Source organism: Clytia hemisphaerica, unplaced genomic scaffold (genome assembly GCF_902728285.1).
Source record: "Clytia hemisphaerica strain Z4C2 unplaced genomic scaffold, Clytia hemisphaerica genome assembly, whole genome shotgun sequence".
In the NCBI taxonomy this organism is placed as follows: Eukaryota; Metazoa; Cnidaria; class Hydrozoa; order Leptothecata; family Clytiidae; genus Clytia; species Clytia hemisphaerica.
In genome coordinates this window covers 1,011,972-1,025,094 of record NW_027103770.1, presented here as the reverse complement: position 1 = coordinate 1,025,094, position 13,123 = coordinate 1,011,972, and the positions used below count along the sequence as shown (strand labels likewise).

General features: G+C 34.2%; 1 protein-coding gene across 1 annotated transcript; it reads left to right on the top strand.

Annotated features, from left to right (window-relative positions):
* The first annotated feature begins 235 nt into the window (after positions 1 to 235).
* On the top strand, positions 236 to 12,140 carry LOC136805886 (nuclear pore complex protein Nup50-like). The gene is made up of 6 exons (XM_067062459.1): positions 236 to 350; positions 8,084 to 8,133; positions 8,313 to 8,367; positions 8,722 to 9,355; positions 10,108 to 10,276; positions 11,249 to 12,140. The coding sequence occupies exons 1-6, from the start codon at positions 267 to 269 to the stop codon at positions 11,604 to 11,606; spliced, it is 1,350 nt and encodes a 449-aa protein (XP_066918560.1). The 5' UTR covers positions 236 to 266; the 3' UTR covers positions 11,607 to 12,140.
* Positions 12,141 to 13,123: the final 983 nt, after the last annotated feature.

Genomic DNA, 13,123 nt, shown 5'->3' with positions numbered 1-13,123 from the left:
TCGGTCCTCGATCATTAGACGTCACTGGATTGGTAGAAGGTACTAAGCTGTAAGGTCCAAACTCCACATAAACAAAGAAAATACTACTTTCGATTTCCAAAAAATGTCAAATTGCTGACCGGAATTATAAACTTTCTGTTTAAAACACCGAATGAATTAAAAGTGAAAGTGAAAGTCTATAGTTTCCCGCCAAAACTGTGACTTTTTCCCGATGTTCTCCCGTCTTTTAAAACCAAATCGGATTATCGCGCCAAACCAAAACAAAGATGGCGACGAAAAAGAAGCGTGCTGCTGACAATTATTTGACTCACGATAATTGGGATCAAGAAGATGACAGTGAAGAACCAGAGGTGAATTTCTTATTTCAATTTTATGCTATAATTTCCTGTATTGAAATTATTTAAGTTTTTTTTAGTAAAATTAATTGTAAAAGGGGATACGCACAAAATGAAAGTCTTGGTTCGCAAGAAGACAGTTAGCCACACGGCAGGTACAAAATGCATAAAACATAATGCATATTGCATAATGCATATTAGTATTGTGTAATTTACAGAGCGATTTTATATTTTCAAAAACTCTCCTTTGTACAGGCTAAAAATCGCGAAAACCTCCAATCAGGGGATTTCCCCAGACATGATATTTACTTTTCGAATTCGAACGAAAGAGAAAACATTCGAATCATAACATCAAAGGGTTTTCCGTGAGCATAAATAGTAAGAAGATGTATGCATGCAACAGATCAGAAAGGTTCCCCCTTCGTCTTTCTCAAAAAAGGTAATACACATAAACATTCGAATGTAAAAAGATTCGAAGTCTATTTTCTTTAGCTTTCGCATGAACTTCATGAAGCTCTTTTTTAATTTATATTGGCTGGATATTGGCTTATCTAACAAAAAGCATTCACATGGTTAATGCTTTGTAAAAGGGAAAACCCGTTGAAATTTATTAGCAATTGTTCGAAAAGAATAAAGATCTTGCTATAAAATTTACGTTTTCGAGTTAGAAAAGTAATATACGGAGGAGATATTTTCGTGTTTTTTCTACACTATGCTAAGTTCTGTAAATTACAAAAATGAAAATCAAAATGGGGACAAGCATTTTCAGTGAATCATGAATTTTCTTCATCATTCAAAATACAAATTTACAGCTTTCTATCCTTTATTTTCTGGTAGAAAATGGTATATTTGTTTCGTTGAAAGTAGTATCTTTCAAATTCTCCTTATTATATCCTCTATTATTGACATTTTTCAAATATTATGCATTATGCATTATGCAATATGCATTATGTTTTATGCATTTTGGACCTGCCGGTTAGCCACACTAGCGTCCCGCCATCCAAAATGCGTATCAAAGATTAATGCTGCGAAAGCGCTATATCGTTTACTTGACTCTCAAGTAAAAAAGTGCACCGCAAAACTTCTAAAGGGATTCATGAAAAAATAACCCGGCGCTTTTTAATGAAATTAACATTTTCAAAAACTTTGAGAAATTGCCTAAAATTTGAGCCATAGATGAAAAAATTTTAGCCAAGCCAACCTTGAAAACTAATTTGAAGATCAACTTACCAAGAAAAAGATCTACGGAGGAGGCGGAACCCACCTAGATCCGCGCACTGCCGGATAGGCTATCTCCCGGAAATTTTGCCGGACCTCAAACAATGACCCATTTACATGTGCGTAATTGTTTTTACTTTAGCGTATAAACAAGGCCTTAAAAATCGAAGAGCTGTCTCGGAAATTGAAAGACAAATTTTGGTTGGTTGATTTTGGCTGCTGCACGTTTTATTTGTTTCCAACTTTCAAGTTTTAATTAATGTCTTGCGAATTTGATTCAGGTAACTCTCATCCTTGTTGTTGAAATGTATCCTGTAGATGACTGATGTTGTTTTTTCTGAAAGCTAGATTTCCTAGTGTGACTAACTGGAAGAAGGATAAGAATACTGTCAAAAGGCTACAAAAGTAGATTGTGGTTGTTTGGGATGGAGAGCGCAATGGTTATTGTCGCTTCTTTGAGTCACAATTGTCCAATAATCGCAACCCACCTACCATTTCTGATGGACACAAATGAGAGTAGTGATAGTATAGACCTTTTTGCCTTTCCATATCCGCCATATTGAATTGTATGCAAAAATTATGGTGGCCGAATTGTCGTGGCGTGGTGAAATTCCCTTAGAAAGTATGGAAAACATATGCAAAAAGAAAGTAATAATGTAAAACTTACATGCATAATTGGTATTATATTAAAGTGTAATCTTGTAGTAGAAAAAAGATTAAATTTGCTGCTTTTGAAAACTAGAAATAATCAAATTCGCTCATCTCTTCACGTGCGTTTGGTTTGGGAACGCGAAACACGAACGCAAACTACCCATGTCTAAACTTTTCAATATATCTCCAGAACTATGAAAAAATCATAAGCATCAGTCAAATACTCGTCAGTTACATCAATATGCCTTCTTACCTGTCTTTAAAAATATGAATAAAAGTAATCACGGAAAAGGACGCGAAAAAAAAAGACATAAGTGTGAGAACAGAGTAATCAAACTCGTTTAGAAAAAGTACCTAGAAGTCATAAAAAATCAACCTGAATAAATGCAATCGAAATCCCAGAGAATTTCGTAATCCCCCAAACAACATTACATTACTATGTCAAACTCCCATTACATAAATTTTACAATTACGTCAGAGTAGACTACGCTCGCCACCGAAGAGGTTTATTTGGAAAGGGTAATTACATTTTATTGTTCGCTTCTTTTTTAAAGATTGGCCGGGTTGGAAAAGTAAGAATTTCTTTGTACATATTTTACATACCCCAAATATTTAGGAGGCTGAGTTTTAAACAAATGGTCAAGTTGAAACGAACGATAAATGTATCTAGGTCTGTTTTATTTACCCCCTGGTGACTTAACAAAAGAGACTTATCGATATTACAATCCAATTATTGAAAGTTGTCTCGGCCTTTTTATAATGAGCGAGACATACGTTCTCTGATTACACAATTTTCATATTGACATTTTCGAGGCATTTTGATGTATCTGTTCGTTCATCTATTTAAGATTGAAGACAAAAATTTGCGAAAGAAAATAAACCTTGAGCACAAAAAATGCTTTTTTAAACACTTTTTTCCACCGAAAAACAAATAACTTTTACAGACTTACCTTCCCCAAACATTGAAGAAGCCTCTACTAATTAAAGTAAATGAGATAAGATAAGATAAAACCTTAAAATCAACCAGAATTTACAACCTTTCATCTAAAGCAAAAGACGTGCTTTTCTCGCCGCCATTTTGTTTTAGAATGAGAATTCTAGAGAATTCCATTCGTTTCCAGCTCCCACGGTCTTTTTTCATCCAATCAGATCGCGCGATTTCACTTTCGCTTTCTCTAGTCAAATAAGACTGCGGGATTTGAGTCATGTGACATCTCTATTAAAAAACCCACGCGAAATATAGGGGGTCACACTACTGGCTACAGGAACTGAAAGCAAGCAATTAAGGCCAATATTTTTGGTTTTTCTGAAGGACAAAAGGTATAGGAAGCTTTATTGAAAGAGGGATAAGGCTGGGACAATCTATTCAAAAGATATAGACATAAAAAAGGCACTTTTTTGGGTGATAATTAAGATTTTACTTAGAAACTTTAATTCTCTTACCCCCGTCTCGGGCCCCCCTGATATGAGCAAGGGAACCATGATGGCCACGTGCGTTTGCGTAGGGTAAAATGGCGAAATGCGAAAATCGAATTTGGCAAAAAAAATTTGAAAAATGACCCTACAAGATTTGACTATATCTTTTTATTCCATGAAGAGATTACTTTCAAATAAAAAATGTATTAACAATGAATGGGTAAGCTTTCTAGAAATCCAAACATACTGTAAATTGAAAAGCTTTTACCAAAAATTAGCACTTTAGGATCAGAAACAGTCAAAAACCAGCTTTTTCCAATTTTCTTCGAGTTACATGAATTAATTCCTTGTTTGTTTTGATCTGAAATTTTCAGTAGGGGCAGGTAGGGGCATAGTTTAGTTTGTTTTCATTTTCTGCCATTTTGAGAAAAAAAAAGACCAATCAAAAGGCAGTTCGAACGTCAAATGACGTCACATACAAATCAAAAAATTTTAAAAAAGTTATTGATAAAATTTGTCTTACCATACCATAGAAAACTGACTCATACATTTGAGCAGAACAAGTTTTGGAAAAACAAATTATATGGCTGAATAGCAGAAGCATTCAGCTCATGTGCGTTTGGTTTGGGAACGCGAAATACGAACGCTAACTACCCATGTCTAAACTTTTCAATATATCTCCAGAACTAACAGATTCTTTGAAATTCTGTAAAAAGGACCAAGTTCCTGAATAGTTTTACTATGTTCTGTGAAAAAATCATAACCATCAGTGAAATACTTGTTCATCTATTTAAAACCCTATTCGGACTAGGGGGGGCTCTTTCTGTTCGGAGGTCAAACTATTGGTAATAGCTCCTGAAATAATAGAGCTTTTTCCTTGAAATTTTCTATAAATTCCGAACTTTTATTTAGCTTCAAAATAAAAAAAAATTTGACACCTAAAAATTTTCACACCTTGAGTATGATGACATTTCTGACAGTAAGGTGTCACAAAAATTGACACTTTTCCAATACAAATTTATTTTTAATGTCAAATATATCGTTTAAACCGTAATTTATTGAATATTTAGGATAAAATAAGCATTTTAAACTCAGACAACTTTTTTCTAAAGCTTTTGTTAGAATACAATAGCTATTTATAAGAACAAAGGAAATTTTGGGTTTTTGCTCACTTTGGGCATAATGAGTGACGTCATCAAAAAAATTTTTTGTCAAAAGTTACCTTACTTGACAAAGATCTTGTGTGCCAAATTTCATCCAAAAAGACCCACTAGATCAAAAGTTTTTTAAGGGGTGGTACAGGAAAGCCCCCCCCCCTAGTTCTTAACCGCCCCTAAAAGCCTAGGTTCAATAGGGTTAAGATCGAAGACAAAAATTTGCAAAGAAAAATAAACCTTGAGCATAAAAAATGCTTTTTTAAACACTTTTTTCCATCGAAAAACAAATAACTTTTATAGACTTACCTTCCACAAACATTGAAGAAGCCTCTACTAATTAAAGTAAATGAGATAAGATAAGATAAAACCTTAAAATCAACCAGAACTTACAACTTTTCATCCGAAGCAAAAGACGTGCTTTTCTCGCCCCGTCTTGTTTTAGAATGAGTATTTCAATGAATTCTATTTGGTTCCAGTTCCCCAGTCTTTTTTTCATCCAATCAGATCGCGCGATTTCACTTTCGCTTTCTCTAGTCCAATAAGACTGCAGGATTTGAGTCTCTATTGAAAAACCCGCGCCAAGTAAAATAGAAATACAGGGGGTCACACTATTGGCTACAGGAACTGAAAGCAAGCAATTAAGGCCAATATTTTTGGTTTTTCTGAAGGACAAAAGGTATAGGAAGCTTTACTGAAGGAGGGATAAGGCTGGGGCTATCTATTTAAAAGATATGGAAAAAAAAAGCCACTTCTTTGGGTGATAATTAAGATTTTACTAAGAAACTTTAATTCTCTTACCCCCATCTTGGCCCCCTCTGATATGAGCAAGGGAATCAATTTGGCCACCCCTACTGTAACTTAATTACTTAAAATTAATTTGTTAAATCTCTTTGACAACAAATTTGTTTTGATAACTCCACCAAGTTTATCAATCATACTTTCTGTCATAACATGTCACAATAAATTTCACTGATAGCGCGCCCTTTTTAACTTTTGTTTTCATTTAAAATGACCGGACACCGAATGGAGAATTAAAGAACGCCCGCCGCCTAACCGTCTACCGCCTGATGAGATTAACAAATAGTGAGTGTTAACTTGGCGCGCGAGTGACCTCAAACGCTCATATCGCGTGTGTTTTCCACTACGGATTTTTTTTCATATTTTGATTTAAAAGCCTACTCAGTGCGAAAGAGAAATCATGTATTTTTTAATACTTGGTTCATTAAACTCAAATCCAATGACTTTGGAGGTTCAGTGAAATGGCGGTGGAATGGCCGTCCCATGTTGTGTAAGATAGTCCCATGTTGATGAGAAGTTGCCTAAAATTTGAGCCATAGATGATAAAATTTGAGCCAAGCCAACATTGAAAACTAATTTGAAGATCAAGTTCCCAAGAAAAAGATCTACGGGGAAGACGTAACCCATCTAGATGTGCGCACCGTCGGATATACTATTTCCTGGAAATTTTGCCGGACCTCAAACACTGCCCCATTTACATGTGCGGAATTACTTTTACTTAGGGTATAAACAAGGCCTTAAAAATCAAAGCGCTGTCTCTGGAATTGAATGACAAAATTTGGTTGTTTGATATTCTGGCTGCTGCATGTTCGCGAACGATCATTTTGTCTCTTTTTTAGTTTTCAAGGTTTAATTATTGTCTTGGGACTTGAACTTGATTCAGGTACCTCTCATCCTTGTTGTTACAAATACATCCTGTAGATGACTGCAATGTTGTTTTTTCTGAAAGCTTGATTTCCTAGTGTGACTAACTGAATTATAATTATGATGTTATCATTAAAAAAATTACTGCTTGAGTAATTAGTTAAATAGACTAATGTGTTCTCCAAAACGGCTATCACAGCGCCATCATTCAAATCAGAAAGCCAAGTATATTGCAGACTTTCTGACTATGGAAAAGCTGTGAAATTTAAAATTGTTGCCCAATTTGTCAATGCTAAAGTTGCACTGCGACTCTATGAAAAAGACCTTTTGTGAGTCAGGATACAATTTTAACTCAAATATATAATAAGTGTTGAAAGCCTTTCGCACCGAGTAGGCTTTTAAATCGAAATATGAAAAAAATCCGTAGTGGAACACACGCAAATGTCTGGAACGAAGAAGACCAAATTAGTGGCAAAAAATGGAGCGTTTGACGCCATACTCGCGTGACAAGTTACACACTCGTTACTTGTTAATCCCATCGTGCGATAGGCGGCAGGCGTTCTCTAATTCTCCAATTGGCGTCCGATCATTTTGAATGAAAACAAAAAAGTTTAAAAGGGCACACTATCAGTGAAAGTTATCGTGACAGAAAGTATGATTGATAAACTTGGTGGAGTTATCGAAACAAATTTGTTGTCAAAGAGATTTAACAGTAAGTGAAAATACAGGCCAGATATCAACAGTCCCATGTTTTGACCAATCGTCCCAAGTAAGCTTCCAACTAAGCACATAGCACGCCAAGCAAAAAATACACATACAAACATTAGGTTGTAAAATATATTTGTATAGCACACAAAGTCATGCAGACTAGTACATATGTTACTTTTGATAGAAAATAAAATTTGAAAAAATGTTTTTAGAAATTGACTGTACTAGATTCCACGAAGCCTCTGAATGATTCTTAGAATGTTATATATAGAGTTTTTAAGTCCGGAAAAGTCTGGAAAGTCTGGAATTAGCATACCTGTCTAGAAAAGTCTGGAATTGGCATACTTGTCTGGAAAAAAAAAAGGGAAAAGATTTGGGCTCACTTTGCTCGTTCATTCTGACATTTCTCATTCTTTTGTATTTATCAATCTGGCCTTTCAAATGACCTTTAAGGAATATCTGAAAACCTTTGTAACAGATAAAGTGTCTGGAAAATTTTTGGTAATTCTATCAAAATGTCTGGAAAGTTTTTGACATTTCCAGATAAAAAACCTGGAAAAATAAGGCTTTTGAGACTAAGACTCTCTGTGTTATTAATTTGGCCTAAAAAGCTATGTCCTTAATTAAAAAATTTAATATTGTGTGTGCTTAAAAATATTGATTTTTGTAAAGCTGGAGTAGTAGTGTGAAAGGCAATTTTCAAAGCACTGTGGGTCCAAAGGTGGATACTAAGATTTTGTAAAAGTTGCTTTATGCATTGATAATAAAATGGATATAATGGTGGGAATACAATAAATCTTAATAAACCTCCTTTCCAGAGAAAATCTAATCCAATTGGTCAGTTGCTTGGTTGAATTGGTAATTCAACTGCATGGATAGCGTAATCTCAATCCTGGCTGGTTTAAACTGATTTTTTTCTAATAATGTCTTTTTTAGGATCCTGGTGTTTTCAAACCTGCAGATGAAGAAGTTTTAGCTCAAAGAACGTAAGCTTTTGGTCTTGTTTTATTTTTGCTTTCTGCTCAATTTATAAAGCCATTTGCAGCATTTTATGAAAAGTATTAGAAATAAAAAAGTTAATATTTTCCAATTTGATGTGTTTGTAGTGACATTTTAAAATTACCTTTAACAAATCAATGATTAATATATGAAATATTTTTTCTAGAATTCGAAAAGCTAAAAGAAGGGGACTGAGTTCTGCTTCATCTGGTGAAGAAAAGGTATTCATTTTGAGCTATGAGCTATACTTCTCGCTTTGAAGATTTTATCCAAATTTGTGAGCAGTGAGATGCCTTTTGCTAAATTGTTTGTTTTCTTACATTTCTTTAACTCTAGTTAAAAGCCCTGTCTATTCCAATATTGAATCAAAATGATCATAAAGTGGGTCTCTGAAGTCAATGCATTCCCCTTGTTTGACGTCACTGAAATGACTTCTTTGATTGCGAACTTTCATCCCACTTTTTGCTACTCTAATATTTAGAATATTCAGGGCAGAAAGTCAGTTGACTAAACTACAGCTTATTCTCCAAAGAGTTACCTAGTGCTTCATGGAGCTTTATTTATTCTTTCTTTAGTCAAATCCATTTGCCAAGTTTGGAGGCTTTGGTGGAGGAAACACAAGTACACCTACGTTAACCTTTGGTGCTGCTAAGGTTATAACACCTGCAAAACCTGTTGCTCCTCTGGCTGCAATGAATACTAATAAAAGTACACAAAACAACTTTTGGGGAAACAAAACAGAGGACCAGAAAAAAGATTTTTTCTCAAACAGAAAACCAGCAAATGAAAAGCCGCTCAATGAATCGGCAACTTCAGACACTAATAACAACAGTGATAAAGAAAACGGCTCTAATAAGAAAACAGACGAAAATTTCCAAAAAGAACTATGCCAATTAAATATGAGTGTTTTAAGATTTATTCAAAAAAATCTTGATGACAACCCGGTCATCGATTTACAGCCTGTCTTCAATGACTACAAAAAACATATAGAAGTACTGAACGCTAAATACGAACTAGAGGCATCCAGCACAGAATCAGACGCGTCAACAAAAACAGAATCTAAACCAGAACCAACACAAGCATCATTCAAAACACCGCTTACATCAAAAACACCTGAAAGTGCTCTTGCATCAGCACCAGCCGTATCATCTGCTGCACCACCCTTTTCATTCAAATCGTCAACTCCAATACCAGCTAACCCCTTTGGTGGTAGGTATTCATATTATGTTAGTCTACATTTTCTTTCATTTTGAAAATAAGACTAGTAGACCATGCATTTTTGATGAAGAGACAATAATTAATTTTACGAAGGTAAAGTTTGAGAAAACCTGAGAAAACACCTATTACAATACATACAATACAAGGTTGATGTAGAAAAAGTCACATATTTTTTCCCATTTTCTTCTTCCAACCTACTTAGATGGTATGAATTTAAACCACAAGTTTTAGTTCTAAGGACTGTAAAGAGTGTAGAAGGTCTTTGAATTGATAATACCTTAATACACAAGCTTTTTGATATTTTTAGCTACTTTAATCTTATTAATTTTTGCATGATTTAAATTTTGCGAGCTAAAATGTTGCAAAATTTTTTGGATTTATTTAGGCGAATCAGCGTTTTCAAGTATCTTGTGTAGATTCGATTTTGAGAACCAGCAAGAGATCAGTTGCAAGTGGCACTGGAAACTCCAGTTGTTTTTTCACAAATAGAAGATTTGAGGGCTACTTTCATTCTTAAGAATTTTGAATCTCATGCGATTTTGTGAGTTTCGTAAATTCGTGAAAAAAACAAAAAACGCTAAAACACAAAATTATACATGAAAATTAATCCTTTTGAAGTATATTTTAACTACAGTAAATCATTAGGCATCGAATGTTTATATGAATGTTTGAGCTCTTTTTCTATAAGGGTTGAAGGGTGCATACAATTATTAAAGATTTCCCTTTCGTTTCCATTTATGTAGAATTGAAAACAAACTCAGTGTTCAATGCTGCAGCATCGCCATTTTCATTCAAACCATCGGCCGCTTCATCTGCAACCACCACAGGAGGAACATCAACGAAAGTCCCTGAAACTGTTAAAGAAGAAAATGCTGACGATGAAGATAAAGTGCCGGAACCAGAACGAAAAACGTTTGTTGCTCTTTTGTTTTCACTCTATGGATACATTGTTTATAATCAATTGAATGAATAATTTGTTTTCCATTTTCAAAGAATTTTTTTGATAGAAGGAGGGGGTCAAGCAGTTAGTACACGACACTGCAAGGAACCATCATTTTTTGCAGTTAGTCACCTGAGTACTGAGTGATTTCATCCAATTCGCACATCCAAGGCACATCACCACGGTACTAACTGGCATGGTGTCTTGTACTAACTACTTGACCCCCTTGATGACAGTACTTTTGTTTGTCAGTTTGTATTTAAACAAAATTATTATAATCACTCTTTGAGTGAAAGGAGGTAATCCTTCCTGGGACACTTTGTAATTATGTGCATGACGTGTAAGTATCATACATCGTATAATCATCAATCACGCATATTAGGAACACATGATATTTCATCTGAATCATGAAGTCTAATTCAAGTCACATACTTTCCCCATTATGCTTACTATTATGCTTAATGGTGGTTAACAAGATAACCTCGCATCAAAATAAAAAAGCTGAAGTCCATATTCTGGAAAATTAAATATGACCATACCGATGCCTTAGACACCATTTTGTATCGATTTTTTGGCTTTAAATCCATCAAAAACCAAACTAATTTCAAAAGTTTTTAAAAAAATAAGAATTTAACTTTTCATTTTATTTTCTGGGTAAAAAAGCCTCAAGTCACATCAGTTTGGGGCAAAAAAGCCTTGAGACTAGAGTGGAAACAATTTTGGACTTGAGGCTTTTTTAACACAAAAATATTTCAAATATTAATGGTTTTTCAGGGTTTAAGGAAAAGTCATTTACAGTAAAGTCGATTTTCTCAAAACAACAAAAATGGACTTTTTTTATTCTGATGCGACTTCTACTCTGGTTATCTTTGTCAAAAATGCTTTAGACCATCTTTGAAGAAGAATCTTTCTATACTCATAATTTCTATATTTTTTCATTCTAGGGTTGTTGAATCTGATGCGTTCCACACAACACGATGTAAACTATTCTTCAAGAAAGGTGCAGAATGGAAAGAACTTGGTATCGGTATGTTATATCTGAAACCTGGTTCTGACGACACCAAAGTACAACTCCTTGTCAGAATGGAGACAAGTACTGGTAAAGTCCTCATAAATGTGACAGTGACCAATGATACGCCGACCTCTAGAAGTGGTAAAAATAACGTCATGGTTGTAACTATTCCCAATCCACCAGTATTTTCAAAACCAGAAGAAGGGGACAATGGTAAACCGTGTACTTATTTGATTCGAGTTAAAGGTACCACTGAAGCAGATGAGCTATTTGGAAAAATCAAAAAATAAAATCTATGCTGGGTGGCAATTTTTAAGCCAAAGTGAATTATGTTATCACTGATGGTGTCATGAAAGTCACTAAAATGACTCTGGGATCAGCTCATGTTCAATGAAATAGTACAATGCAAATAATGCAATCCTTCATGGTCGGCGGGTAATTTTGATTTGGATCGGAAAAATTGAGATGAAAGTTTTCATAACCCAGTATAATGATGTGCTAGAAATTAGGAGGGTTGTGGCTGACGGATAGTATTTATTTTCCAATAGGGTAAAAATCATAGACATTGAATATTGATGAACAACTGGATATACTTTAAATTAAATTTGAATTTAAAACCCGTCTTGTCTGACCTGATTGCCAATAATGATATTTGCACTTAAAGAATACTACTTGTATTTCCTATTGTAAACTTAAGATTTTTAAATTTTTAGAAAAATCCACAAAACTTTCCTTCATTCTTTGTGTTTTTGTTTATTAATGAATATATTTTTTCTTTTTATTACATCATAGCTTTTTAAAATACAACTTTTATGTATTTCAAACGTAGCCGCTATTTCTTGATTTTGATCAATCTTGAAAAGGTCCCAATCTGCTGCAGATTACATCGAGACAGACTTGAGGATCCCCCTAGTCAACAACACGACAAAAGGTTATAATATTTCAACAATTGCCCTTAAGGTGGTTAACCCTTCAAAGACGCCACGACGCTTGTATAAGATATGGAGTATTTACCTAATTTCCCATTTGAATTTTAAATTGCAATCAAAATTTAAAAGAATTAATAATCATCATTTGGTTATTTTTAGATTTTGGTATCCTTGAATAATTTTTGAAATATTCCCAATCAGGCAAAGAAGAGCAGCAGCTCTCCGGGTATGAATTTTGACTGAAATTCATTTCTTTTTCAGATTAAAGTAGCACAAATTGATAACAAATTGATAAATTTAATATTACAAAAGATGGATATATTACCAAATGAAATCTTGTCTACGATAATCAATATGTTATCTTTTGAAGACGTCAAAAAGCTCAATCGATGTTCAAAAAGAATGTATTCGTCGTGTTTGCCAATAATATGGAATAAACCAAGACTTCCAAAAGAATGCCATGGTTTGTACAGTTTGCAGCAACTATCTCATTTGCCAATTCGAGAGATTCACACTGTTGACCTTTCCTACTCAATAGATTTATCTGCTGAGGTCATTTCTAATGAATTATTACCTCATCTACGGCTGGTATACATCGATCACTATGCATGTAAAAAAACCTTTGATGTAAAGATGATGGAAGAGATCAAAGTATCTGCTATATTGCATACTCGAGCATTTAAAGCAATGACCGAAGATGATTTTAATATTCTCCTAAAATGTGTTGAATCTTCCAATTTAATAAAGGAGCTAATTATCGACCATGATTGTGTGGAGTTTAGGAACGAACGCCCGAAACAATGGGATATCGACTGGCTACGAAAAATTGCTGGATTTGTAAAAATAACAGAGATTCGAACATATTGTTTTAAAATCAC

What these genes read in the sequence shown, in the direction of transcription:
- LOC136805886 (XM_067062459.1), top strand. Translation starts at nt 267, where the DNA reads ATGGCGACGAAAAAGAAGCGTGCTGCTGACAATTATTTGACTCACGAT. An exon ending in GAAGTTTTAGCTCAAAGAAC is followed by an intron (nt 8,134 to 8,312) that starts GTAAGCTTTTGG and finishes TATTTTTTCTAG; the next exon opens with AATTCGAAAAGCTAAAAGAA. An exon ending in CCGGAACCAGAACGAAAAAC is followed by an intron (nt 10,277 to 11,248) that starts GTTTGTTGCTCT and finishes TTTTCATTCTAG; the next exon opens with GGTTGTTGAATCTGATGCGT.